Source organism: Cibotium barometz, chromosome 14 (genome assembly GCF_041138505.1).
Source record: "Cibotium barometz isolate CiBa-2024 chromosome 14, ASM4113850v1, whole genome shotgun sequence".
Taxonomy (NCBI): Eukaryota; Viridiplantae; Streptophyta; class Polypodiopsida; order Cyatheales; family Cibotiaceae; genus Cibotium; species Cibotium barometz.
This window is the reverse complement of record NC_141059.1, coordinates 55,657,585-55,685,152: the sequence shown is the minus strand read 5'-3', so window position 1 is coordinate 55,685,152 and position 27,568 is coordinate 55,657,585. Positions and strand designations below refer to the sequence as shown.

Below are 27,568 nucleotides of genomic sequence, written 5' to 3'. Positions count from 1 at the left end.
CAGATTCAGAGAGATGCCACAAGACAGATTATCATACAGAAGGCATCTAGACAGTTGGCTGAGGCAGGAGACAGAGGATCATGGTATGCACAGGTCACACATTGGTTCTCACAGCATGGCCTAGACATGGATCATCTACCACCATTCCAGTATGACAGGGATGCACCACATATCCGTCTCTCTCATAGTGAGAGGAACAGAGTATTGAGACAGGATCTATGGCAGCTCTATACACGAGAGACATGGATATCGCCTACACAGCCTCTTCCACCGCAGATGCTATACTACAGAGATCACTTCATGAGTATCACTGATGATGGATTTATAGAGGCCTAGATACATGGAGGGCTTTTTACCACACGGCTCCCGAGTGGCTATTGGTCAGCTCAGAGTTTCATCACACCGATTGGAGATTGAGACTGGCAGAGCAGCACGGATCCCCCGAGAGGAGAGGGTATGCAGATTGTGCAGAGAGGAGGTGGAGAGTGAGGAGCATTATGTATGCAGATGCAGAGCATATACAGCCATCAGAGAGAGATATCCCATTTTATTCAGAGAGCCACATTCCCTACGCCAGATCTTTGAGACAGCAGACCAGCGCATACTGGGGAGATACATTCTAGACATACAGCGCCACAGAGAGACATTATTACAGGCTCAGACAGCTCCAGAGGGGGGGCGACAGACACAGATTACTACATTTTTTCAGAGATCCATACCCCTCCCAGCCCCTACACGGCAGGGAATTACTCTCCAAAGAGCAGAGACACTTAGAGCCCGCAGGAGACAGAGGACACCTGGCTTTCGGACACCACGCCTATACCAGAGAGAGATGACAGAGATCAGAGCTCAGTTTCACAGACAGGGTGCGGAGCGACTGGCTCGCTTCAGAGCACACCCAGGCATGTTCTTCAGGGAGCTGTGGACACCCCCTTCACTGATGTATACCATTTTATACCCCCAGTATGGTACAGGATGGAGCTAGCTAGGTTGCATATCATGATTGTATACTCCATGCATATAGCTTTGCATTCTCCTAGTAATAGAGCTCCATCCCCTGCACACCCAGATTCAGCTTTTTTTATTCAGTACTTTTTCATTTTGTTGGGATGACAGAGGATACCCCATACAGGTACTCCGATTTGTCTCATAGGCCGAGTTCGGTCTTTTGGAAGACGTTAATAAAATCTCTCTCTCTCTCTCTCTCTCTCTCTCTCTCTCTCTCTCTCTCTCTCTCTCTCTCTCGGAGCATAGGAGAGCTTGCATGCCACGAGTCTTACACGCGAGGAGAGAAGGCAAGAAGGCCTTCTATCGAGATGATCGGGTCATCATTGATGAACGGCCCATGGATTAGCGGTTTGGGGCCTATGGGACACAGACCAGGCCACTGACAGAGATACACATGGCAATATGGAACTGTAATGGTTCACTATGGGTGCAGCCTGGACGACTGGAGCATGTTATGGTGGGGAGAGACATCATACTTCTGACAGAGACACATCAGAGCCCAGAGAGAGGGCTACCTCGAGTAGAGGGATTCCAGTGGGAGTCAGCATACAGGAGGACCACACGCCAGGGTACCTCGAGAGGGTCGGGGGGGAGTAGCAGTTCTATTCAGACGGGAGCTACAGGGGAGACTGAGAGTGGTAGCACAGGATCCAGAGGCCAGATACATGTGGATCAGCTTACAGCTCTCACAAGACAGTATTATATACATAGTCCTATGTTACTTTCCTCCATCAGGATCCTCCTATGTCATTACAGAGGACATGCCACAGGAGGAGGAGACAGGAGCCTCGCCATACACTTGTCTGTCAGAGGAGATTATGCATTATTCTACACTAGGGGAAGTATTTCTTACGGGTGACTTCAATGCCCACACACAGAGCAGACAGTGTGAGGTGTATGACTATGATGACATGGAGATCCTCCACCCTCTAGATCCAGAGGAGATAGGGGCTAGTCGGGCATCAGAGGACACTGGACTAGACAGAGGACATTATGGGGAACACTTACTAGAGTTGGGAGCCAGGCATCGTCTCGTTATTTATAACAGGATGCTACAGTGGCCGGGATCAGGAGGGCTGACATGCTTCCCACATGGGAGTCATACACGAGCCGAAGGCACGGTGGTGGACTACATTATGGGATCTTTGGAGGCATCACACCTTGTCACCTCATTCTCCATCCCACCTCGTCCTATTGGGACAGATCATACATACTTGGCATTTTCACTAGCCGGATCACCAGTATCACCAGGCCCCCACATACCGACGCCACACACTACCATCTACTTCACACATGACATGGCAAACATATACGCTGGGCCCCACAGTTGCATAGAAACGCGTTTCATACAGGTTCGAAACGTACGAAACGTTTCAAAACGTTTCGTCCTGGATGAAACACGTTTCATACATCATGCATATTTTAAAAACCTTAAAAAACGTTTCCTTTCGTGAATCGTATGGCGCAGTTCATTCACGCTTCCCAGTGACGGCCGCCTGTGAGTTTGCCGATTTGTGTGCCATCCTTCGATTCCTTCCATCGCTTGTGTCGGCCCGCCTGCTCCTTGGTGTCCTTGGGCCTTGTGGAGGTCTTCCAAAGGGGTAATGTCATGTTTTGCTTTAAGTTGGTTTTCTTTGCACAACTCACAAAGTAGCACACTTTTTTCTCTTCCATCAATATTTATGGCATATCTTCCACGGTCCACCCTTGCTCTATTGAGATTAGTTTATGTTCTGTGTCGCACTTGCAGGGCCAACAATCTGCATTTATCCCCGCCTTGTAGGATGCCTCGAACATGTGATTCTCTTTGGAACAATGTCACCTTCACACAAAAAAGAGAAATAGACTCTCCTCAGCACAATTGGAGAGGCTTGTCTTTTGTCATTGCAATCTCCGATTGCTAGAACAAAAGGGTCATCCCATTGAGCCTCGCCAAGTGAATCCAGATAAGATTGATATCATGAAGTGCAAGGAGATTCCCGACATTCCTCAGGAGGAGAGAGATATCTATTCTATGCTCTATGAGGAGATCATGGCTCCGGCTCACACTACACGATCTTCTCAAGAGGCTAGTACTAGTGGTGCACCTGCACCTCTAGAGGATGAGGCATTTGAGGACTCGGCTACCGGCAGTGACCTTGAGAGTGAGGCTGCATAGGCAGAAGATGCAGATGAGGATGAGCATGAGGATGAGGATGCAGATAGTAGCTAGCAGCTGCCAGTATCATTTTATTTGGACATGTTATTTAGTTTGAACTTTGGACATGTTATTTATTTTGATCTTGGATTTTGAGTCATGACTCATCACCCACCTGGTGATCCTTTTGATTTCTGTTTAGTCATCAGTGATCACCCACGTGATTTGTGATACCATCATATCTTACATGTATTTTGTTTTTATTGAAATGAATTCAATGTGGTCTCTTATAAGTTATGTCAACAGTTTTTTCTTTTGTATATTTCAAGTAAAAAATATACATGTTTTTTCTATTTTGTATGAAACCTTTTTGTACCCGTTTCTTACCTTTTATGAAACGTTTCAAAACGTATGAAACCCGTTTCATACCTGCCGTTTCTGAAACGCCTGGCAACTATGACGCTGGCAGAGTAGAGGATGGGCTCCTACTCATGGATCCCCTGGCACCTATGGATACCATTACAGCCCAGCTGGCATCACTCCTACACACAGCTGCATTACAGAGCTTCCCACATCGTGTCCACTCAAGAGAGCCTGCGAGATTTGGGACTATGCCCCAAAACAGATGGTATGATGACGAGTGCAGAGCCCTATACTCACGGCTCCGCATACAGAGCGCCTTGGGAGCCATCACAGAGCAAGAGTCGAGGAGAGAAATGAGGAGACTTACTCGCCGCAAAAGGCGAGCCTTCGCAGAGATACAGGAGCTAGAGATCTTTCATTTCTTCATGAGTAGAGATAGCCCTATCTCATGGCAGCACTTCAGAGAGCCCCGGACAGCGACACCCATTGCAGACCCACAAACATGGCACACATATGCAGAGGGCCTATACCACGCCCCACAACAGCCACCTATACCTCAGCCCCCATAGAGCCTCGACCTACCACAGCTAGCTTCTTTACCCACTCGATGGTAAAGGAAGCTATCCGCCGCCTACAGCATGGACGGGCCGCCAACCATATGGGCCTACAGGGTGAGCATCATATATGGAGTAGATTCTTTGGCTCCTTTTCTTGCACACCTGTTTAAGAGGGCACTAGCAGAGGGTTTGCCTGCGGAATGGACGATGCACACCATTGTGCCGATCCACAAAACCGGGGATATGCTCGATCCGAGCAACTACAAGATTATTCCTCTAGAGCCTGTGAGAGAAACTGGAGTTCTTACTCTCTTATCCACACAAAGATACGAAACCACTTGAGAACGGCACAACTAGAGAGGTTGGTGTTTTGCAAAGCCAACCTTCAACTAATTTGGAATCTTCGAAAGATGGATAGACCAAAACAGGTTAAAAAATTTACAACATACACTTCAAAGTTCATAGTAAGCTTAAAGTGATTAGTCACTAATAACTACTAGTGAATACATGCTCCACAGGTTGATGTCGGGGAGTTCGAGCACCCCCAGTAACATGTTGAGAAGAGCGACATAGTACACGATGAACAAGAGGAGATATACAGACAACTTCACAGAGAACTCGAGGCCATTGATAGACGAGTCACTCGAGCTTGATCTCGAGCTCTCACTACCAGCTCCCTCACTTCTTCAGCTCAACAAAGTCGTCCTTCCACCTCTAGAGGCACCAGGGTGTATACTCATGGTGCACATTCCAAAGGAAGAGCCGCTAGAGTGATCAGTAGAGGTGGTCCAGAGCACTAGATGCAGACTCTTCCAGAGGAGATATCTGGGACCTCTACCATTGTTGAGGAGATACCAAGTGATGTGGGGGAGTGGGAGCCACTATATAATTTTGATGAGAATCTCCTCTCACAGATGGAGACTACTCATCATCCTCATCTTCAGGCTTGGATGATGATGAGTGAGAGCCGACCATATGGCTATTGGCATTTGTACTTTGTAGTATGTACTAGGATTTCAGCTTCAACAAGACTTCATGTTATATGCAATGCAGCTCATTTGACATTTATATAGCATACATGTTTGTATTTCAATTGTTTTTTGTGCATCTTTGTGTACCAGTGTTGCTAAATTATAAATGATTTATAATATGTGTTTTTTTTATATACATTTTTTAAAAAAAGTGAACATACTTAAAGTACTCATCCCGATGAGTACTTTACATACTCGTACGTGTACCGTACGATACCATACCGCACCGTACCTGAAGTACTCAACCACTATGAGTGTTGGTGTCCTGTGCAACACTTTATTTTCAGCTTTGTTAGTGCATTGTGTATGTCCATAAATCTTTAAATGTTAGTGTTTGACATTCGGTGTTCACGAGTCACACCTACCTACGTGAATTCCACGCTCATCACGATGAAAAATAAGCTAAGAGGAAATTATTGAACTTCTAAGGACTTTGCTTGACCAACAACGATGTCGTTGTCGTACCGCCTAAATTTACAATCATGTTTTAGTTGGGTAGAGCACAAACGTATTCACGATAGAAAACATCTAGGATTGTGACCATATTCAGCAGGTGTAAGTCTTCACATCAGTGCATTTCTGAGCTTTGATAGGGAAACATCTAGAGCTAAACGTTGCACCAAGCAAATGCATTACCAAACCCATCATAATACTTTGGAAGGAAACCCACTTGCCACACTAACCCCAACTCCTTTATCAGTAACCTCTCACAAGCTGATAGCAGCCTCTCAAAAGTTGAATACAACTCATCTCTCACTCACTGACACACCAGTTGCAACCAGCAGTCCCTCTTTCCTCCCTCCCTCAGCCAGCCACTAGCGCGCTACTACTTAGCTCACAACACGTGTGCACTTCAGCAGCTTGTTGTCTCAGTTGTAAATCCATGTTAAGTTTCTAGCAGTAGACGCTACAAATAAATATCAGCCCGAGATTCTAAGCCCGACAAAACACCCCATAATTGCATTTAAGCTCACATAAGTGACCCTAACTTTTAGCTTACTGGTATCCATACACAAAACAAGGGCTTGCAAGGCAAATCATACGCCCACCATTCAATTGTTTCTTTATAGACATTTAGGCAACTTAGCAAAATTAACAACAAGAACTAATCTGCTGATCACACTAAGTGAAACATAATTACAAGAGCCACGAATTTGAGCTGCTCACTGCCCTCACAAACAGACTTTATTTTGAACAAGAGTCTTCTTGTTTTTTTTTTGCAGCAGAAGCTGTAAGCATGCTTGATTAAGACTCTTGCTGATTCTAACAAGCAAAGAAACAAAAATTTACAGTAGTCATAGAGCTACCATGGTTTTAGGCAAGGAAGGCATCATTGGAATAAGCTGCCTAGACTGCTTCAATGCTAGCTCCTCCAACCTTTGGCTTTCAGCAGATAACTGCATACAAAAGGACAAGGCCGTGATAGCTGCACCATAGTGGACAATGTAAAAGGCACAAAGAGCAACAGGCCCAAGTAATAATAATTACCTGCGGAGGTGTGCGCACCCGTGGAGGGTTTTGAGCTAAAGCCTCTGCCATATTCAAGACAGTCACAGTTGCTGCAGGACTAGGCACAGAAGAAACAGCAGATGCCAAGCCAGAACTGCCGACGGGAAGAATATTCACTCCCAAACTATTGTTTAGCAAATTACCATTGGAAGTAGGGGCTTCAGCAAGTGCTGAGCTCCAAAGATCACCTCCTCCAGATCCCCCATTCATAGACGATGGAGTGGTTGGAATGGGACCACCAAAACCCCCAGCCAATCCAGGTGAAGAAGCTCTACCTAAATCTGAGCGCGAAGAACTCTGCCAAAGAGGACGCGGGCTAGCAACAGAAGCACTTCCAGAACTCATAAGCAGACTCCCTGGTTTATCATCAGCACCAAGAGAGGGAAAGTTTCGTTCAAAAACAGCTTTCTGCATGCTAGTAGCCAAGGCCCCACTAACAGAAGGCAAGGGCGATGAGACATTAGCAGCCTCATTCATTTTCCACACACTACTGTCAGAAATCCTGGGAGACAATCCCATAGACTGTGAGCGTCTCAACTTGGCATCAGTATCATACTTTCCTGGCATTCCTGGTACAGAAAGCCGCAGTTTTCCATTCTCCAAACTCTCTCTCTCATCTGATCCAAACCCAGAAACCATGTCTTTTTCCCTGGGCCGAAAGTCTCTATCATTGTCTCGTTCCCATTCTCGGTCACGACTGCCATCGCCTCTAGATCCATCCCTTTCCCTTTCCCTATCTGATGCATCATAGCTACGTACTGAGGAACTGCTGCGTGTCAAGCTAGGATGCAACCGCCCTAGGAGGTAATTTTCTCTGTCAACACCCACTCTCTCAAGTGAGTTGCTGCTGTGACCTCTCCAAGCAGAAGGGAAAAAGACCCGATCAGAAGAGGCTAACCCCCGAGGAGAATCATAATCTACATGACCTCCTGCAACTTGCTGTGTAGCCCTAGACCTGGGAAAAAACAGGCTGCCTCCATCATCTGCACAATGAAGCAATAATCGTGCTGTTAAGCATTCATCGAACAGCTAGGTGTACAGTGCAGAAAACAGTCAGCTGCATTGTGCAGCACAAAAAGCAACAATCTCTACTGGGAAATCCTGGCACCAAAACCATGAAAAAAAAAAGGCATTGAAAATACCTTGGAAGAAACCAGGCTGAGGCGTTGCCAAGGCACCCCCAGAAGCTCCCTTAAGCCATTCTGGGATTAAAGAGGGTTCACTTCTCTCCATCAGAAATATTTATCATCGTCGTGGTGTATGTCCCCGAGCTGCCGCTAGACCTAATGATGCATATCACCTTTTAGGGCTAGATTTCTTAAACAGTATCACTGGAGGCCGGCCCTCTCCAGAGGCCTTTACAGGGTGAACCTCCAGACTACAGACAATCCTGTGTGGCGGCCCTCGAGAAACCTGGATTTACCATGCGAGGCCTGATTGTGGAAAGCATAAAACGGTAGCCATATCTGAGATGATTCAAGCGACCCTATGCCCTGCATAAAGGTCATGGAAAGAGCTAGAACCCTGTAACCATGGCCGATATGCCCTAGACAACAACCATGGCAAAAGCTGACCCTGAAAATGTGCCCTGATATGTGCCTTAGAGAGGAACCATGCCGAAAACTGAAAACCTGAGGCGGGGCCTCAGGCTGCAGATAATCCAAACTTGAATAGACGGGCTTCAAAATTAGGAACCGACATGCAGCAACGGCAAGGCAATGCCTGCCAGATGGATAATCCAAACTTCAACAGACGGGCATTCACCAACCTTCAAAATGAGGAACCGACATGCAGCAACGGCAAGGCAATGCCTGCCAGATGGATAATCATCAACTGTATCGAAAATCCATCCAAGAAACCCTCTGCCCACAAGAAAACGGCGGTGCACTAAACAGACTTCTAGGGTTTAGCTATGTTAAGCTTTCCCAAAACTGCTTTTTCCAGCAGAAACCCTAGAGAGCCGCAAGAGCTCGCAAAACCTCGAAAGACGAACGAGAAAAAGATCTGTGGAGGAATATATGCTGTCGATCGATTGCAGCCGAGGAGCCTGTTCAAACCCTAGGTTGTCCAAGCCCTAATCTGTTCATCCTTGGAGGTCGATGAAAAGAGTCAGCAAAGAAACTTCTGTGAAGTGAGGGGCCCACGTAAAGATCGATAGTGTGAAATAGCAAGAAAGCGAAGAAGATAGCGGAGGGGGAGAGCTTCGCAAAACAATGGCTATGGTGAAGAGCTGCAGACAACTACGACAACGTAGAGAAAAAGACGACGAGGGCCGATAAAACTAAAACTAGAAATTGAAGGGCATCTTGGTTCCCAAAGAAAAACACAGAAAAACATATATATATATAATATGTATATATATATCAATATATATATAATATGTATTCATATATATCAATATATATATATATATATAATATATATGTGTATATAATATATATATATTACGGACCGTATGTCTGAAGCTCTACCCCTCTAGTTCGCGTGCGTGCGCTCTCCACCGTCGGATTCCTGTCCAAATTCTTGCCACGTGTCACTCGCAAAGTCTCGACGGCCCCAATATGCGGTTGTACTTTTCTCAAACGTGCTTTGATAAATTGTATGATGATTTATATCCAATACCATAGCGGAGGATATTTGTATTGTTTTTTTTACATACACATATTTATATATTCACTTTTATATATTCACACATATTTATATATTCACTTTTTCCTAGCGTATTAAATAATTAATGCCCACAAATTAGGTGAGCCTAAGGTTCATAACCTTAGGCTCATCATAACCTTAGGCTCAGCCCAAGGTTATTGGGATCACCCAATATTGCCCGGTGTTGATTAAGGATGTCAGCTCCGAAAAACATAAGGTTTTGGAGCATTGGATATGGTTGTTTGTTGCTTTTGAATTCCATTTGAAGTTTATTTTGCATTAGGTCAATCTATGTTCATCTATTGGTAGGACAAAACCCTGGATTTTTTGTGATTTACATGGAATTGGAGTCCAAGAGGCTTAGATTTCATTGCTTTGTGATTAGGAGTGAGCATTGAGCTCTATTAGGTTGAATTACAATGAAATTATCAATTTTTATTCATGCATTTCATTTTTTTCCATAAATTGTTCATGCATTGTTGAATTGGTAGAATTGCAAAATGAAAAATCATCTAAAAATAATCAAAAAACACTTAATTAGTTGGATCACACCCATTAATTAGGATTCAAAACACTAAACATACCCCCTCAAGTCCAAAAAATCACAAAAACCATGCTAAACCAGCTCTCGAGACGAGTAGGGGACATAAGCCCAGAATACCATGCAAAAAACCTAGATTTTGCGATAGACCAATTAGCATGTATGGATTTAATTGAAGATGTGACTAATGTCGGGCCAAGCTTACCTTAATAGAGATGTGAGCTTGGAGACGTGAGCCATAAGTCTGGACATGTGAGCCTTGAGCCTTGAGATGTGACCCTGATGGTTGCCAGGACGAAGAGTCCATAGTCTTCAGGGCTGAACTTACTCGTAAATACAGGCTCCTCTCTATGCACAACAAGAAGAATTGAATCTCAACCGCCGTGAGGATCCATTGGTACATGACCGTTTGAAGGCCAAGAAAGCTGAATCTTATATGAATCATGCAATGGCAATGATTGCTCAAGAGTTGCACATATACTTAATATAGTAGACAATTAATTCAGCCATAAAGACCCGTACAGACACACCTACCCATATGTCTTTGGAAGATATTATTGTCATACAATCTGTACCAGCTATAAATTCCAAGGAAAGATACACCTATCCATAAAGACCCGTACGGACACACCTACCCATCCTTAGAGACCATAAAGACCCGTATGGACACACCTACCCATGTCATACAATCTATACCAGTTATAAATTTCAAGGAAAATTCTTGGCCTTCACAATTATTATGGAGTTAAGTACACTAACCTTGTCATAGGCTTAATTTCTAGAAATATGTACCCCAATTAGGCATATTTCATACCCGAGAGCCAAGAGACGTGAACTTGGATACGTGAGCCTAGAGACATGAGCCTGGAGGCATGAACCAAGGGACGTGAGCCTAGACATGTGAACCTACAGACGTGAGTCTAGAGATGTGAAGTTGGACACGTGAGTCTAGAGATATGAAGCTAGACACGTGAGTCTAGAGATATGAAGCTGGACACGTGAGCTTGGACACATGAGCCTACAAACGTGAGCCTTGAGACATGAGTCTGGGGCATGAACCTGCACACATGAGCCTAGTAGCAAAATAATAATAATAATAATATCTAATCTTTGAAAAAAAAATCTAATCTAAAAAAAAACACTTATCTTTGAAACCATTCTTAGACCAGATCCAAAAGCACCCAAGACCTTTGATGCGAACCCAATTTGGACTAATTGTTGGAAATAATAATAAAGTCATTCCAGCGCATCGAACTAGACCTCCTCAAACCCACCAAGGCTTTGTTCCCAACAAATGATCAATGCGCTCATCAAAATGCTCTCCAATTCAGAAGGTTAGACTCCTTTGAATCCACCTCCCATGTGAAGAGCTTTGGGAAGAAATAAGCCAAACCAAATATAGACGTGAGTGAAGGAACACTTGAACACCTGGAAACAAGAAGAGTCACAGTGGAACACCTAGAAATAGGAGTCACCAATGGTCCTACACGAACTTCGGAGCCAACAAAACATTGACATGAGTGAAGGAATAGTGAAACATTTAGAAACAAGAGTCTCTAACAGTCCTCCTTCTTAACGGCCACTGGAAATTGTGCAGCCCAACCCCATAGGGGGAGTTCCAGGTTACTCTTGAGGACCTTGACGAAATCATCTCGGGTGGATTTGGATAAGTACATTTCAATACTCTATTGAGCAATCAATGTAAACTATCACCGTAGAACACCCAGTGAGTACATCTTGGGTGGCTTTTGGATAAGGAATGCTCAATACTCTATTGACCAATCGATGCAAATTGTCACCTTAGAACACCTAGCGAGAGTACATTCGCAATACTCTTACAAGAAGAGGAATCGATTATGGATGTGAACTTGACCCTATTTCAAATCCTCCAAGATTTGATGTAAAGTTTAAAGCCTTTGGAAGTATCAACACAATTCAAGCCCAACTTTATCCATGGTATAAACATAATCTCATGATACTTGAACTATAGGAGTTAGTAGGTTAACCCGCACTACAAGCTTGACTTGATCAAATTTCTTTCACATAGAACATGAATTTGCCATGTATGGGATAACAGCCCCAGCTTGCACCTCAGGCAAGACACCCACATCTGTTCCCGCACGCGGAGAGATATGGGTTGGTGTGCAATTTGTCACAAAAAATCATACAAGTATAGAGTGTCCATTCCTAAGGCCTAGACAACAATAATTTTGTACTTGTGCCATAGTAACCATGACGTAACTCATTGGTGGTACCAAGGAACCCAACCCCACAACCATACCACAACCTATGCTCCCAGCGCCAAAGCAACCACTAGCCCTACCACCGATACATAATCGAGTGGCCAATTATCATAACCATATACTAAGAGCTACGTACGGACTGCCACCAATGCCATATCCACCTTGAGTTTTACTAGCCCAACCGGTTCCTCTTGGAACTGCATCGATACAATAGTACTCGGTAACATTACCAACGGGCTCAGAGAGAACATGAGTGCTATGAGTGTCATATGGGAAATATGATTCATATGGATATCCAAGCAACCCACAACCATCGACTATACCTCTCAATTTGAGAGCATGGTGCAACAAAGAGCAAGGGATTTCAACAATATGGCATGTAGGCCGCCTCTTTAATGTCTCCATTATAAGGACCCACACCATGTTGTTGTGTGTCCTTATAGAACCATTGCACCTAGGGTCCCAACTCCACTCCCGAATCCAATGCCAAACCCCATCGTTATTCCATATGGAGACACATATTACAAGTGTGCATTCGAAGATGCTTTCAAGGATTATCCCAACAGAGTGACAATCACCCTAGTGGTTGGCCAAAGCATCAACAACTTTGATGAGCCTTAACTTGTTGAGTGTACAAGGAGGACTTATTCATATAGTCTCCCTTAATGCTATCACAAGGCTCTAGAAGACCAAGTTGAGGGCAATTGCCACCACAAAGAAACATCAAAAGGTAATAACGAAGAAGCAAAAATCTCAAGCTTCAACCTTGAGGCCAAAAACCCAAGAGCTAGAGGCACAAGCCCCAAAGGCTACAACAGCCCCAAAAAGGTAGAACCAAAGGTCAAGAAGGAGAAGATCTTGAAGAGCTCGCATAAGTTGTTAAGGCAACAATGTCATGACCATTTGAAAGTGGTTTGAACGATAGCTCCGAAGCTGCCTCCATCCATAGAGACAACGAGCAATCTCTCATTCAATCCAGCTCTTCCCAAAGAAAAGAAACCCATTAACTACAAAAACCTTCCAAAAAAACTTAGAGTATACCCAACCCCATGTTGGAGAAAGAGCAAATGAAGCAAGCCCAAAAGTTTGTGAGGAAGGCGCAGGCAAAACTAGAGCCAGTATTTGAGCAAGTGGTCAAGTACAAACCACTGAACCCGCCTAAGATGATCCCTAACTCCATCCCACAACGAATATTAGAACCAATGAGAGAACCTCAATGCCTTGACCGAAACTGTAACCAAAAGAGGCTGCAAAAAGAGCTAGTTCCCAAGCCTTTGCCTCTAGAACTAATCTAACTAGATTCGGCATTGCTAGAAGAGTGAAGGAGGACTTAGTGGGAGGTTAAAGTTGGCCTTCCATGGGTCATCATAGTCACCATAATATTTCTTCGATGTGATAGGTGACGACTTCATTTTGACCCCATCAGAGGCATCGCCTCCTCAAGAAGGATCAGTGTACATACCCTATAGACTACCTTCATTTTGACCCCATCAGAGGCACCGCCTCCTAGGGAAGTATCAGTGTACATACCCTACAGATTAGCAAGCCCAAGCCCACCTCCGAGTGAGTATGAGCTAAGTGAGCACGAATATCGTACGAGCAAGATATTAGGCCTCATAGTTTTCTTATCCTCGACAGTCTGAGTCCTGTGATGGGATAAGTTCTCTCTTTACAAGGACATTCTCAACTTTGGAGAGACTTAATTGATTGGATGAATGGGAATTTAAGAGCCCACATAACTTAACCTGAATCTAAAGAGGAGAAGGAGGATGATTTATGCTACATTGAGTGCTCTCCTTCTATACACAAGACAAAAGGACAACCAAAAGGGCCTATGAACAAACTGGGCCACTACTTTGAAAGTGATGAAATGAACGTCATGTTACTTGTCATTTTTTAAAGAAACGTCGGTATGGGGTCAGCATCATCACCAAGGATTACTAGGAGGCCTAAGAAGCCCACCACTCATAGGCACGAGCCTTATGGTCAAGCTTTGTGAGATAAGAACATAGCTAAACCTTTAGGCATCCGTTAGGATGCAAACACCTTTGGGCTAAACTTACACCACACATTCGTGTGGTGATGGTTTTTTTAGAGAAGAGGGTAGTACATCATGATCCTTGGAAGGCCTCACATGAGAGACGCAAGGTTTGTTCACTATCCCATGGGTCAAGGAATTCTCGTCAATAATGAGTTTGACACAACCGCTTGGACCGCTTTAGTCGATATTTACAAAGCATACAATGTTAGAGTAGTTCTATGCAAGACACCAACATACTAGGTTGGGTCCCTTCCCTATAATCCCATGTCTCCAATCATAATGGCTGGGTGATAAGGGGGAAAGGGCATATTTTATGCCTTATTTTACAAGGCGCACGAAATCGACTAGACACCATATGGGATTAGGAGCACAGTCATTGTTGCTATCCACATGGAGAGAAGCAGGGAAATTCAATTCCAACACCCCCCCTTAATCAAAGTCCTTCGACATAGCTGGAGACGATCACGACATGACTAGGACACCAACTGGAAGACTATCAAACACGTGGTGTCTCCCCCCAACATACAAAGTGGGGCCATTAACCTTTAGCGACCTTCCCCACATAGTCCCCATGCTCTATACTAGAACAACCTCAGCATGTTGTAAAGCAAGCAAGCTCCATGCACACAGTAGTAGTAAACTTGGCTTTGATACCATGCTATCGAGAGCAGTTTTGCGAGCAGTTTTGTGTAAGAGGACAATAGACTACGTCGTCCCCAGTTTTGTATGTTAGTGTTGCCCCAACATACAAAGTGGGGCCATTAACCTTTAGCGACCTTCCTTACATAGTCCCCATGCTCAATACTAGAACAACCTCAACATGTTGTAAAGCAAGCAAGCTCCATGCACACAGTAGTAGTAAACTTGGCTTTGATACCATGCTATTAGCAGTTTTGCGCAAGAGGCCAATAGACTATGTCACCCCCCACCCCGTAATCCCATCTCTCTAACCTTAATGGTTGGGGGGTAAAGGGACAAGGGTATATTTTATCCTCTATATACAAGGCACACAAAACCAACCAAACACCATATGGGATTAGGAGCACAATTGCTAGCCATGTATAGAGGAGGAGGGAGATTCAATTCCAATATGTAACAACATGCAACTTAGAAGCTCACACCATGTTGATTGACATCTATAGAGCCTATGACAATATTGAATGGTGAAGATGAGGACTGTAAATATAAGCCCCTCCTAAAATTGGCCAACTCCGAGGACTGGATTCACATTCTGCAACCATGGTCACTCTTTCACAAAAGCTTGGCACAAGGTTTGCATGATTGGATGGTGTCAAAATCACATTTGTGTTCGTGCTTGACACATTTAAGATAGAACTAGCGGTGGAACAAGCTCGCCTTGAGTTTAAGTTTCCCCAAAAAGACCACTGAGTTGCATGGCCTATTTTGGTTGATACCGAGGCTAACATGTTGTCTTGGGAGATGTGGGCCTTATTAGGCCACCCATCCACAACAACCATTACCATGGTAAATAATTTATAATATATAATCATTTGTTTTTTGAAATAAAGTTTTTGATTGGATCTAAAATTTCATCTTGCAAGTTTTATGTGACCCATGTAGGTACATTGAAAGAGAGCATCATCCTCTAAAGGGGAGGGATCACAACCACATATTGCATCATCCAATTGACACGAAGAAGGACCCCAACACTCAAGCTCCCCTTTGGAATGATAAATGTACTCTTGGTGGATGAGGGCACACTGAACCTATCGACATCCCAAGCCTCATCCTCCACTTTTACGAGCCACCACCCACCTCAAGTAACCTCTAGCACTACACAACACTCTTGCCTCACTACATCGTCCACTCCCTCAAACCATTTTGGAGATCCTAAATCTTAGCGTGATAGTGAAGACAAAAACTACCTCCCAAACCTTGATCTCAGCAACCCTTCACGGAGGTCACCAAGAAACAATGGTACCTAGCCTACGACATCCATGCAAGGACTTGGCAACCATACAAGCCCAATTGTGAGCAAAGATATGCCAAATAGATGCCCCAAGTAACAGAGTTTTACCCAAACCCACTTTGGATCCCTGTCAAGCTGTTAGACACCCAATGCTTCTACCAAGGGAAACTGGTCTGTCTCGGTCCCAAAAACCTCGTCGTATGCACAACCCTAGAAGCCAAAAAGATCAAGGCAATGACCTTAATACCATCTATCACCCCAGAAGTTGACGCTTCGTTGGATCATCGCAACTAAATGGCTAGAAGCACAAGGATTCTACAAAGGGAACCCCCACATCTAGATGTCAAGATCAAAGAAACATGTGCCTTGGACCCTTGTAAACACACCCTCGAATTGGAAATCTAAGTGGGTATGGAGACCCAAAACCGTGCCTCTAACACCCACCCCAAAGTGTAAGCTGGAGTGAAGAGTGGTGGTTTCCACCTCAACTATTGTGTGCCAATACCATCTTCAAAAAAGTTGAAAGAGCCCATGTGAGAGAAAGCAAGCAAAAAAGAAGGGAGAATTTACATGTGACGTATAGGGACCTTGGACTATAAGGGCATATGGTTTATGGCTATTATACCTTTTGGCCTTTTGGACATAATACAATTGTACCTTTTGACCTTTTTGGACATAATAAAAGGCATATGGTTTATGGCTATTGTGCTTTTTAACCTTTTTGAACATAATATAATTACCCTTTATTGGAGCTCCAAGCTCTTGGCTATGGTGGTACTCCCTTGAGTGTATGTGATTGCTCCATTCTAAGTGTGTGGTACTCCCTTGAGTGCATGCGATCGCTCCATTATGATTGTATGTGTGTTACTACCTTGAGTGCATGTGATCGCTCCATTATGAGTATATGTGGTACTCCACTCGAGTGTAATCTTTCTCTTTTCTCTACCCCTCCCTTGAATTGGTATTGGCTTTGATGTTGGTTGTTGTGATTAGGGTTTTTTGCTTCATCATTAGCCATATATCAGGGATCTAATTTGTGCCTGAAATCTTGGCATGATTTGTGGATTTTTACCTTGGATTTTACATTAGATTTCCCTTGGATTATTAGAATTTTGAGTGATACATTTTTGCATTTCTTGATTTATGTGCACATTTGCTTGATTTCATGGATTGCTATGTGATCCATCAATGATAAAAGCTCAAGTAGAGTGCAGCTCATGTGTAGAAGCTCTATGGCACTTGGATTTTGATCTATCGATAGCAACATGGTGCGAGGCATTTCTCTAGTGGGGACATCCTCTCGGTTTTCTTGAAGCTGTCAGGTATGATGACCCAAGGGTTCACACACGACATGGTTCCTCATGAGGCTGCGCAACATGGTCAGCCTGAGCAAGGTGTGATGGTACCCTCGAGTCCTGGTCTACAGGAGGGAAATGCCTTCACGTCCTTATAATTCTTGCACATCAAGGAAACATAAGTGGCTTTGGCTTTGACACAAGAAGCCGCAATGACAATGCTGGAGACCTTAATAAGCTTGGAAATGAACTGGGCACCAAGGGCCCACATGGAGATTGGATTTTCCGTGGAGGTTAGTAGAACTTGAACTTCTCTTGTGCTAGGCTCCTTCACTTCAACCAACATTGCCACCAAGCTTTAACTTGAGATTTACAAGCACCTATGCGCTGTTGTGCTACTACAAATTCAAACAAGGATAGCTAGTGTTGTGGAGCAAACTTTCTCTATATAAAGCATCTCTGATGCCCTCATGGCTATGAATGAACTCCTTAAACTTGTGCTTCTCTACTACATGAAATAGAGAAAGAATGTGTCTACGTCTATGATAATGAGGGATTGAAGCAGCTTTCTATTGGGAGTGGGTATGGCAATTTCCTATACATAGCAACTACTTTGTGTAGATCAGAAACACACAATTGTTTCAACTCACTCCTTTCATATTACCGTTTTTTGGTTGCTGCTGCTGGTCTGATTGACCGAGGCAAAGCATGACTTGCACATCATTAAGGCAGTATATGCCAACTAGCAAGGCATTGCGTAGTGTTAAGCTTTTGGAAGTTTTCTCATTTGGGAGTGGAGCAACCACTTGATGGATCAACTCAAGGTACTTAGGGCTTATGAACAAGATTTAGAACTATTTCATCAAGATTTGCATCCTTCTTATCTAATGCTAAAAGGATGGGTATATGCAAGAGTTCATGCATCCTCTTGTAATAAGTGGATCTTCACCCCCACAACTCTTTCTGCTGCAATCTATTTTCATTTGTAGAAACTAGATTATAGTAGAGGTGTACCGTTGGCATATCAAAGGAGAGGCTAAGGGAGAGTGTTTTTGTGAATCTGTCTATTTGTGAGAGTGCCTTAGATACTTGGCCCCAACCTTTGCCTTGGATTTCAAACTTGGTAAAGGGGTGGGAAGACTTAACTGGGAGGAGAGACCAACAAGTAGAGCTCTCCATTGACAACAAATGCCAAGGCTATGGTAGCCATTGGACACTAATGAGCAAGATAATGCATTAAATTTGTTATTGAGATTTAGTTGCCAATACACATAGGTCATGTCAAAATTTTGGTAACAAGATGCTTTATGGGAACTTAAAGGGTGAGTATTGATGCATATATGGTCAAAACTCTTCTACGTACATACTTCATCACTTTGTAGGCATTCCACAAGGAATTGACTTTAGTCCATAGTTCTCTTGGAACACCATTGTTATTGTGAAGACGCTTCAAGTGAAGATGGTGACACTAATTAGTTTTGCAAAGGGGATTTTATGCATGTAATGGTGGTTGAAAAGGAACATGTGGACAACCATGACTTTCTAAGTGAAGATGAGGTCAAAGAGGAGCAAGTGGAAGCATCTCTTATTAGGAGTGAGGGCATGGATAATGATTCAAGTGATGATGAGTCTACTTTCAACAAAGAGGATAGCCACGTAGATCATCTTGTTGTGATCATCCATGAGGATGGTGATTTTGATGTTGTGGTACCTTATAGGAGGGATAGGAGTATTAATGATCACATTTCTCATGATTTGGACAGTTGTGTATGCGACGAGGATTGCATTGATGAGGTGTTGCATGACACATTGATTGGGGTGCCACTTATGGAGAATGTAGTCCCATGCACATGGAAGATGAGATTATGGTTGCCAATGGTGGATGACAGGTTGTGTGACAACCACATGGATGACTTCTTGGGTGATAGCTTCTGCACTTATGCCATTGGCATGGTTGGTGAGATTATGGTTGATATGTTGCCAATGGTGGATGACAGGTTGTGTGACAACCACATTTGGATTACTAGAGTATGGCATAGTTATAACACCAGCTCATATAGTCAGATTTATAATATAGACTAACCATTGTCTGTTATAGTAGAAGATTACTTTCCCATATATAGTATATACTCTTATATGTTTAGTTTATGGTTATAGAGAAGAGAAGAAGATAGAAGAAAAATTCAGCCATCCATCTCTCTCTTATGTCTTGCTCTCTCTTGTGTGTGCATGTTTTCTTACAAGAAACTCAAGCTCTCCCTCCCCCCCCCTCACATTCTCTTTATGGTATCATAGGTCCAGTTTATGTGAGAGCGCAAGCAAAAGGCAAGCAAGGAAGCATTACATGGGTAAGGGTATTTCCATCTCTTTCCCTCTTTGATTTTGGAGCAACATCTTTGGTAGCTATATGAGAGCAATAGATAGATAAGGAAGTCATTGTCTCAGATTGGGGAATCCTCCTAGGTGAAGGAAATTGACCATATTAAGTGGTTAACTCTTTTTAACTATAATTTTGTGCGTTTCGATGTGATTCGGGTCCTATTTTGGCTCAACAAGTTTCTCGCATGCACTTTGTGAAAGTGTTGATTTTAACTATATATGCCTAATTTTTGGTGCTATGTAAAGTTGCTGCAAAAATTGGTTACAGGTTAATCTATGTAGATAATCTAAGTGTTACAAGCATTGGTAAATGGTTATTTATGTGGCTGGTTTCATATATAGTTATAGTATAGTAGGTTTATAGTACTATTATAAACCTGCAGGTTTACAATACCACTATGTTAGAGATTACAGGTTTGATACAAGTGAAAAGTTTTAATAGTGATCCAGGTGTATGTAGATCTACAACGGTTAGAGACCCTCTTGATAGATTAAGATATGATGGATATACATCCCATCACTATGCTTACGTCATAAAAGCAATATAGGGGTTGGAGCTCACTTGTTTTGAGCACATACTTGGAAATAAAAAAATGGGAAGATGTCATGATGGATGAGGAGATGGTAGTGTTAGATACAAATGCAACATGGAAGTTAGCACCTTTTCCTAAGGAAAGGAAGGCAAATGGATGTAAGTGGGTGTATAAGGTCAAGCACATAACTCAGATGGATTAGTGAGCAAGTATAAGGTAAGATTCGTTGCCAAGGATTATGCATAGACCTATGGTATTAATTATGAGAAAACATTCAGTTCGGTTGCGAGAATGGAAACCGTGAGAGCTATCGTTGTTATGGCTATAGCATAGGTTGGGTCTTTACATGGGATGGATGTAAAGAATGCTTTTTTTACATGGTGATTTGTAGGAAGAAGTATACATGATAATGCATCCATCAAGTTATGAGAGTGATGCACACCATCAAGAATTTTCTATGGAAGTTATGCATAGCTTTATATAGCTTGAAGCAGGCACCGAGAGCATGGTCAAAACAAGATCGAGGAGTGTCTTGTTACCATTAGATTTTTCACGTATCTAATGCAGATTTTTCACTTAATGTGAAAAAGACAGATAGAAGGATCATGCTGCTAGTCATTTATGGGTGATAGCTTTTGCACTTATGACACTGGCATAGTTGGTGAGATTATGGTTGATATACCGCTAGCATGGTTGGTGAGATTATGGTTGATATGCCACCAATGAATGATGGGATGTGTGAATACCACTAGTTATACGGCCAACTCATATATTCGGGTTCACAGTATGGACCGATCATTATATGTCATAGTAGAAGAGTATTTTCCCATATAGTATGTGTGCTCATTTCTTTAGTTTATAGTTGTAGAGAAGAGAAGAAGATAAAAGAAAAATTTATCCATCCATATCTCTTTGTGTGGAGAGAGAGAGAGAGAGAGAGAGAGAGAGAGAGAGAGAGAGAGAGAAAACTTCAGAGAGAGAGATAGATGTGTTGCATGACCAATGATATTAATTGATGTGATTGTTTTCATCGAGTATAATGCTTTTATAGCCTTAGAGGCTCATCTAAATAACATCAACTGCTTATGTCAAAGTGGTATAATATCTAGATATTTAAGAGAGGGCTCACATACGCTTACTCATTTACACATATAAGTGAGACTTCACACACACACACACACACATAAGATATTTATTCTAACCACTCTAAGAGAGGGTTCATATGCCCTTACTCACTTACACATATAAGTGAGCATTCACACACATACATATAAGAAACAGACATAAGTGGGTACACAAACAAGGAGTTCATGTACATGATGGGTCTATTTTGGACAAAGCTCTAGTAAAGGATAAAAAGTACGGCTAGGAACCTTAAGGTTCTCTCCCTCAGAAAGTGGTCAAACCATGGTAGGTAACCATAATGTTTCAAACATTTGGTCTTAATCCGGTGCTGGCATTGTTAGCTCCAGGGAAGGAGTAGAGGCATGGCTAAGAACCTCAAGGTTCTCTTCCTTAGGAAGTGGTCAAACCATGTTAGGTGCCCACAATGTTTTTTGAACATTTGGTATCAATTTGGTGTTGGGATTATCCCAAGCTTACCATGACCAATAAGTAGTCCAACAACTGTAGTTTACAACAATCGACATATGTCTCCATTGTTGTACTATTAGGGACAAGTGTCCCTCAAAACACACAATAGCATAGTGCAAGTGCAAGAGTCCCACTTATCATATAAGAGCTCATTATATAGAAGCATCTTCTCTACACGAAACCAAGCTCCAATTCTTCTTCGTTCACATGAGAGACATGGAACAACACGGAGAAGGGTAAAGAGCCTATGTCCAAGACTACCTCAAACTAAAGGGATCCATAAGGGAATTTACATAGCGTGTCCTCATCTACACTAGTGAGCTAACAATCTCAAAGTTAGGACAAGTAAGATGAGTACCATTAGAAACCACATAGCCTAATCCCAAACCCTGAAATTGAGGGTTTTGTGCAACCATTCCCTTACATTGTATAGCCACCACATAAATATGTAGAAGACAATAGGATTACATTTGAAATGGGAAGGCAAGCTACCACAAATATATATACCTAAAGGCTCAGAATTGGGAAAAATAAGGCTAATCCACATCTCAAGGATGATGACCAAATTTGAGGAAGCTTGAGATACCATTCAATATCTCGAGAAGATTAATTCAAATTGTAAGGCCATGGGATGGATTGATGATCCCACCATGATATGTTCATTTGGACTTTGCATTGAAGGCAAAGTAGGCTAGGGGTTTAGGTCTCTAAAGCTAGATGAAAAGGCTAGCCTACAAGGTCTTGAGGCACACATTCATTATGGGATTCTCGCCCAATGGAGCCTCATGGGGCCCATTGCAAAAATCTATAAACTCAAGTAAGAGGAGGGTGAAACAATGCAGGACTATACATTTCTAGAACTAAGTATCTCTAGATGAGATGTAGCCCTCACAAAAGATGACTTATCACTCATGGTCGATTTTTAAGATTGGTCTCAAGAGCAAGAGGCTTCAATACCATCTCTAAACACTACATATTTGATGAGTGTTGCTGTGAGATAATAGACCCAATAGAAAATCTCCAAGATAAGGATGTAAAAATCATCCACCTAAACTAAGAGAGATAGGGGACATGCCTTTAGAAGCCTTCATGTGTCTAAGGGTGCCCAACTAGCACAAGCTAGAGTCATAGTCAAGGATATGAGCATGGATAAGTTAGCAACAAATTTGCTCAAAGTTGAGGCCAGAAGTGGCAAGGCTAGCCCTAAGGGCAACCAAGGCCAGCCCCATCCCATTCCTTAAGCGGGAAACCCACATTTATTTCCATGAAGAGATACATTTGGTGTGTAATTTGTCACTAAAATCTTACAAGTATGGAGTGTTCGATGATGTTGAGGCCTAGACAACAATAGTATTGTTCTCAGTGCCATGGGAACCATGATGTAACCCATTGTTGGTATGGAAAAACCTAACACCATGACCTATGCTTCCAATGCCAAAGTAACCACTAGCCTTATCGCCACTAGTACTAGCCCTATCACCTATACCAAATGTTTTTTAATGGCACATAATCTAGTACCATTTATCATAATCCTATACCAAGAGATATATATAGACAACCACCAATTCCATACCCACCTTTGGTATCACCCCAATCGATTCCTCCTGGAACTGCATATGATTACAATAGTACTCCTCTTAGAACTGCAGAGTAGTATAATAGTACTTGCATAACGACATTGCTAGTAAACTTAAGGAGACCAGAACATGAGAGCTACGAGTCATATGAATAATACAATTCATATGGATATCCAGAGAAACCCAGCCACCTTGTTCGAAGCTATGGTGCACCAAAGCGAGAGACCTCAAGAACATGTCATGTATGTCACCTCTTCGATGTTTCCATTAAGGGTTGCTGAGTGTCCTCATAGAGCCATCGAGCCAACCAAGTACCCCAACTCCATCTTCAAATCCACAATGTCAAACCCCAATGTCATTATGTACAAAGGCACTTGTTATTACAAGTGTCATTCTATACAGAGGCTCATGTTACAAGTGTGGATTCAAACATGCTTTCAAGGATTGCCCCAATAAAGTGACAATTACCCGAGTGACTAAAGCATTTGACGAGTCCTAACTTGTTAAGTGTATAAAGTGGAATTATTTATACCATCCCCTTTACTGCCATCACAAGGCTCCAGATGATGAAGATGAGGCCAATTACCAAGGAGACATCCAACATAACTAAGAAGTAAAAAGCTCATGCTTCAACCTTGAAGCCAACAACCAAAAGAGCCAGAGGCATGAGCCCTAAAGGCTACAATAGCCCCAAAAAGCCTAAAGGACTGGAACTAGAGGTCTAAAGGAATAAAATCTCAAACAGTATGTGAAAATGCAATGCACAGTCAGATTTTATCTCTATTAAAAGTGGTTTGGATGATAGCTTCGAAGCTACCTCCCTCAAAGAGATAACATGCAATCTCTTTCTCAAACCAACTCTTCCCAAATAAAAAAAACCCATTGACTACATAAACCTTCCAAAGAAACTCAAAGAGTACCCCAACCACATGTTTGGAGAAGGAGAAACTTAAACAAGCCCAAACACTTGTAAGCAAGGTGCATTCTAAACTAAAGCCAGTACTTGAGCAAGTGGTTAAGTATGAACCATTGACTCTGCATGAGCCTATCTTAGATCCTATTCCAAAGTGGATCATAAAACTAATCTCAGGGAACCTCAGAATATGACAAAGGCGATAGTTGAGCACATTACTAATTTTAAGAAGCTACAAAAAGAGCCAATTTTGAAGCCTCACCTCTGAAACGAGTCCAACTAGATTCCTCTGAAACGAGTCCAACCATTGACTCTGCATGAGCCTATCTTAGATCCTATTCCAAAGTGGATCATAAAACTAGTCTCAGGGAACCTCAGAATGTGACAAAGGCGATAGTTGAACACATGACCATTTTTAAGAAGCTACAAAAAGAGCCAATTTTGAAGCCTCACCTTTGAAACGAGTCCAACTAGATTCCTCATTGCTAGAAGCCATGAAGGAGAACTCAATGAGAGATGAAAATCGGCCTTCCATTGGTCATCAGAGTCACCATAATATTTTCCTTCATGTGATAGGTGTTGACTTCATTTTGACTCCATCAAAGGCATCGCCTCCTAGAGGGAAGGATCAATGCACATCCCCTACACATTGGCAGATCCAAGCCCACCTTTAAGTGAGTATGAGCCAGGTGAGTGCAAATATTTTTCAAGGGACATAGCACTCATAACCTTCTTGTTCTCAAAAGTTTGAGTCTGAAAACTATTGGGATGTGGAGTCTCATAGAGCACTCATAACCTTCTTATCCTAAAAAGGGACGTAGCACTCATAACCTTCTTATCCTCAAAAGTTTGAGTGTGAAAACTATTGGGATGCAGAGTCTATGTGTATATGTATCTTTGTGTGTGGTTTAAAGGACTGTGAGATAGCTTTTTATTTCCAAGCATTCTATATTTTTCTGCTCCTCACGTTTGCATTTAGTTAGCTCATTTCATCCCAAAGTTTCTTGCTTGAGATGGATCAAAAGGAGTTAATAAGGGATCAATGTGTTGAGTGTTGGTCATTTGCTGGGATTTAAGCTGGGTGGGTTTGAGGAAGTGTGTTTTGATGCAATCTAGTTGACTATATTGTAATTTCTAGCAATTAGTCTAGATTGGGTTTGTATCAAAGGTTTCACCCAGGTGAAATGCTCTTTAATGCTTCCTAATGTAGGTCTTTTTTTAAGTTTTAAGTATTTTTATTATTTTGTCTATTATTGTTTTTTCAAGGTTCACGTGTGTTGACTCATATCTATTGACCCATGCCTCTAGACTCATATCTTTAGGCTCGCTTGTCTAGGTTTACATATCGAGGCTCACACCTATAGGTTCATGTTGCTCACGCCTATCTAAGCTAGGCTCACAAACTTTATTTCTATGAAATAAGGCCTGCCTAGGGCATACAATATTATGTACTAACCATATAATGGGGCTAGTGTGCAAGTATTAGATAAAATATATACTTTAATATCCAAAGGACAATAATTTTCCTAGGAAATTGTAGCCCCTATAGATTGTATGCCAAGGAAATGCTTAAAGGCCATGAATAGGTATATCCTTACAAGCCGTAAGGTAGTAATAACTGGTTGGTACACCTACCTCTAGACTTAATGTAAACGTTCCAAAGAAACTCGAATAGTATCCCAACCCCATGTTGTAGAAGGAGAAAATGAAACAAGTCTAAGTACTTGTAAGGAAGGAGTAGGCTAAACTAGAGCCTGTATTTGAACAAGTGGTTGAGTACAAACAAAATGAAATAAGTCTAAGTACTTGTAAGGAAGGAGTAGGCTAAACTAGAGCCAGTACTTGAACAAGTGGTTGAGTGCAACTATTAACCCTACCTGAGCCTATCCTAGACCCTATTCTAGATCCAATCATAGAATCGGTAAAGGAAACCTGAACGCATACCAAAGGCCATAGCCAAACCTATGACCATTCGTAAGAAGACCCCAAAAGAGCTAGTTCTTTAGCCTCTACCTTTACAACCAATCCAACTGGATTTCACATTACTAGATACAGTGAAAGACTCGGTGGGACATGAAAGTTGGCCTTCCATGGGTTATTATAGTCATCTATTATGTGATAGGTGATGATTTCATTTCAACCCCTTAGAGGCACCTTCTTGTGGGAAGGATGAGTGTACATCTCGTACACATTAGTAGGTCCAAGCCCACCTTCGAGTGAGTACAAGCCAAGTGATCATGAATATCGCATGGGTAGTAGACCTAAAAACCTTGTTATCCTTGAAAGTCTGAGTCCCAATAACTTTTACCCATTGTTTCCCCCATTTAGAAGTATACGTAGCCAGTTGTTGGTGTGGCGAGGCTCAATGCAAGTTCATGAAAGGTGGCTATGTGTGTAATACATGTAGAGCACGTGGATATTGCAAGTGGTGGCATGCAAGCACGGGCATCGGGAAAAAGGTGGGCCTATGTAGAGATAGGAAATTGGTAGACTTGATGTGTAACGAGGCTAGCTGATAAGGTGGGTGTGATGGAGTTTGGGTTGTCATGAGAATGGAAGAATTACCCAATTTGTTGGGACATGGCCGAATGGATCTAAGCATGTTGTGAGCCTCTTTTTAAGCTGTTGGTAGCTCTTTGGTTTGTTAGCTTGAAGCATGGTGATATGCGGTGTTGCTTTGATATTTTTAGGTAGCTCTACCTTACTTGATTAGCATAGATGAAGGCAAGTTTGTTGGTGCTTGGGACAAAGATGCAAAGCATGCTTCTTGATGGAGTCACTGCTTTTTGTGGAGATCTCCTCTTTGGTGCATGGATTCGATGGCTCCATAAATGAAAATTGGGATGCCCATATGTGATTGGACAAGATGGAGGCTTCTTTGATGGCATCTTCATGAAGTTCGAGTGTGCTAGGTGTAGATGGAAAGCTAATAGTCCTGGTGAGTATGCAGACACTAAATTAGTGAGTCATGAATGAAGAGGGCTAGACTGAGCAACAAGAACGAGACTCAATAAGGAATTCAAGATAATAGGATCGAAGGCATCCATACAAAGTGATGGCATGGGGCATGGATGCTATGTGAAAGAATGGGATCTAGTGTTGGAGTACCTTGATAAGGTGTGATGGAGACCATGGATGTGATCAACGAAAGGCATGAGTGTATGGATGGTGGACCACAAGGCAGGAAGACTATGCAAGTAAAAGTTCCAAACATATGCGAGTGACGAGGGTTGTTTGCACATTTAAGACTTGCCGGGGGTCTGGTTATA

At 42.5% G+C, this 27,568-nt stretch overlaps 1 protein-coding gene across 4 annotated transcripts in view; it reads right to left on the bottom strand.

Annotated features, from left to right (window-relative positions):
- LOC147632223 (uncharacterized) overlaps window positions 1-8,942 on the bottom strand; it is a 37,750-nt gene extending 28,808 nt beyond the window's left edge. For all 4 annotated transcript variants that reach the window (XM_086808890.1, XM_086808892.1, XM_086808893.1 and 1 more), the window contains exons 1-3: window positions 7,748-8,942; window positions 6,585-7,588; window positions 6,404-6,493 (exon numbers count right to left, since the gene is read on the bottom strand). In XM_086808890.1, the coding sequence (XP_086665016.1) occupies window positions 6,404-6,493; window positions 6,585-7,588; window positions 7,748-7,838 (1,185 nt within the window). In that variant the 5' untranslated portion in view covers window positions 7,839-8,942. The remainder of the gene's footprint in view (window positions 1-6,403; window positions 6,494-6,584; window positions 7,589-7,747) is intronic.
- Between the last annotated feature and the right edge of the window lie 18,626 nt (window positions 8,943-27,568).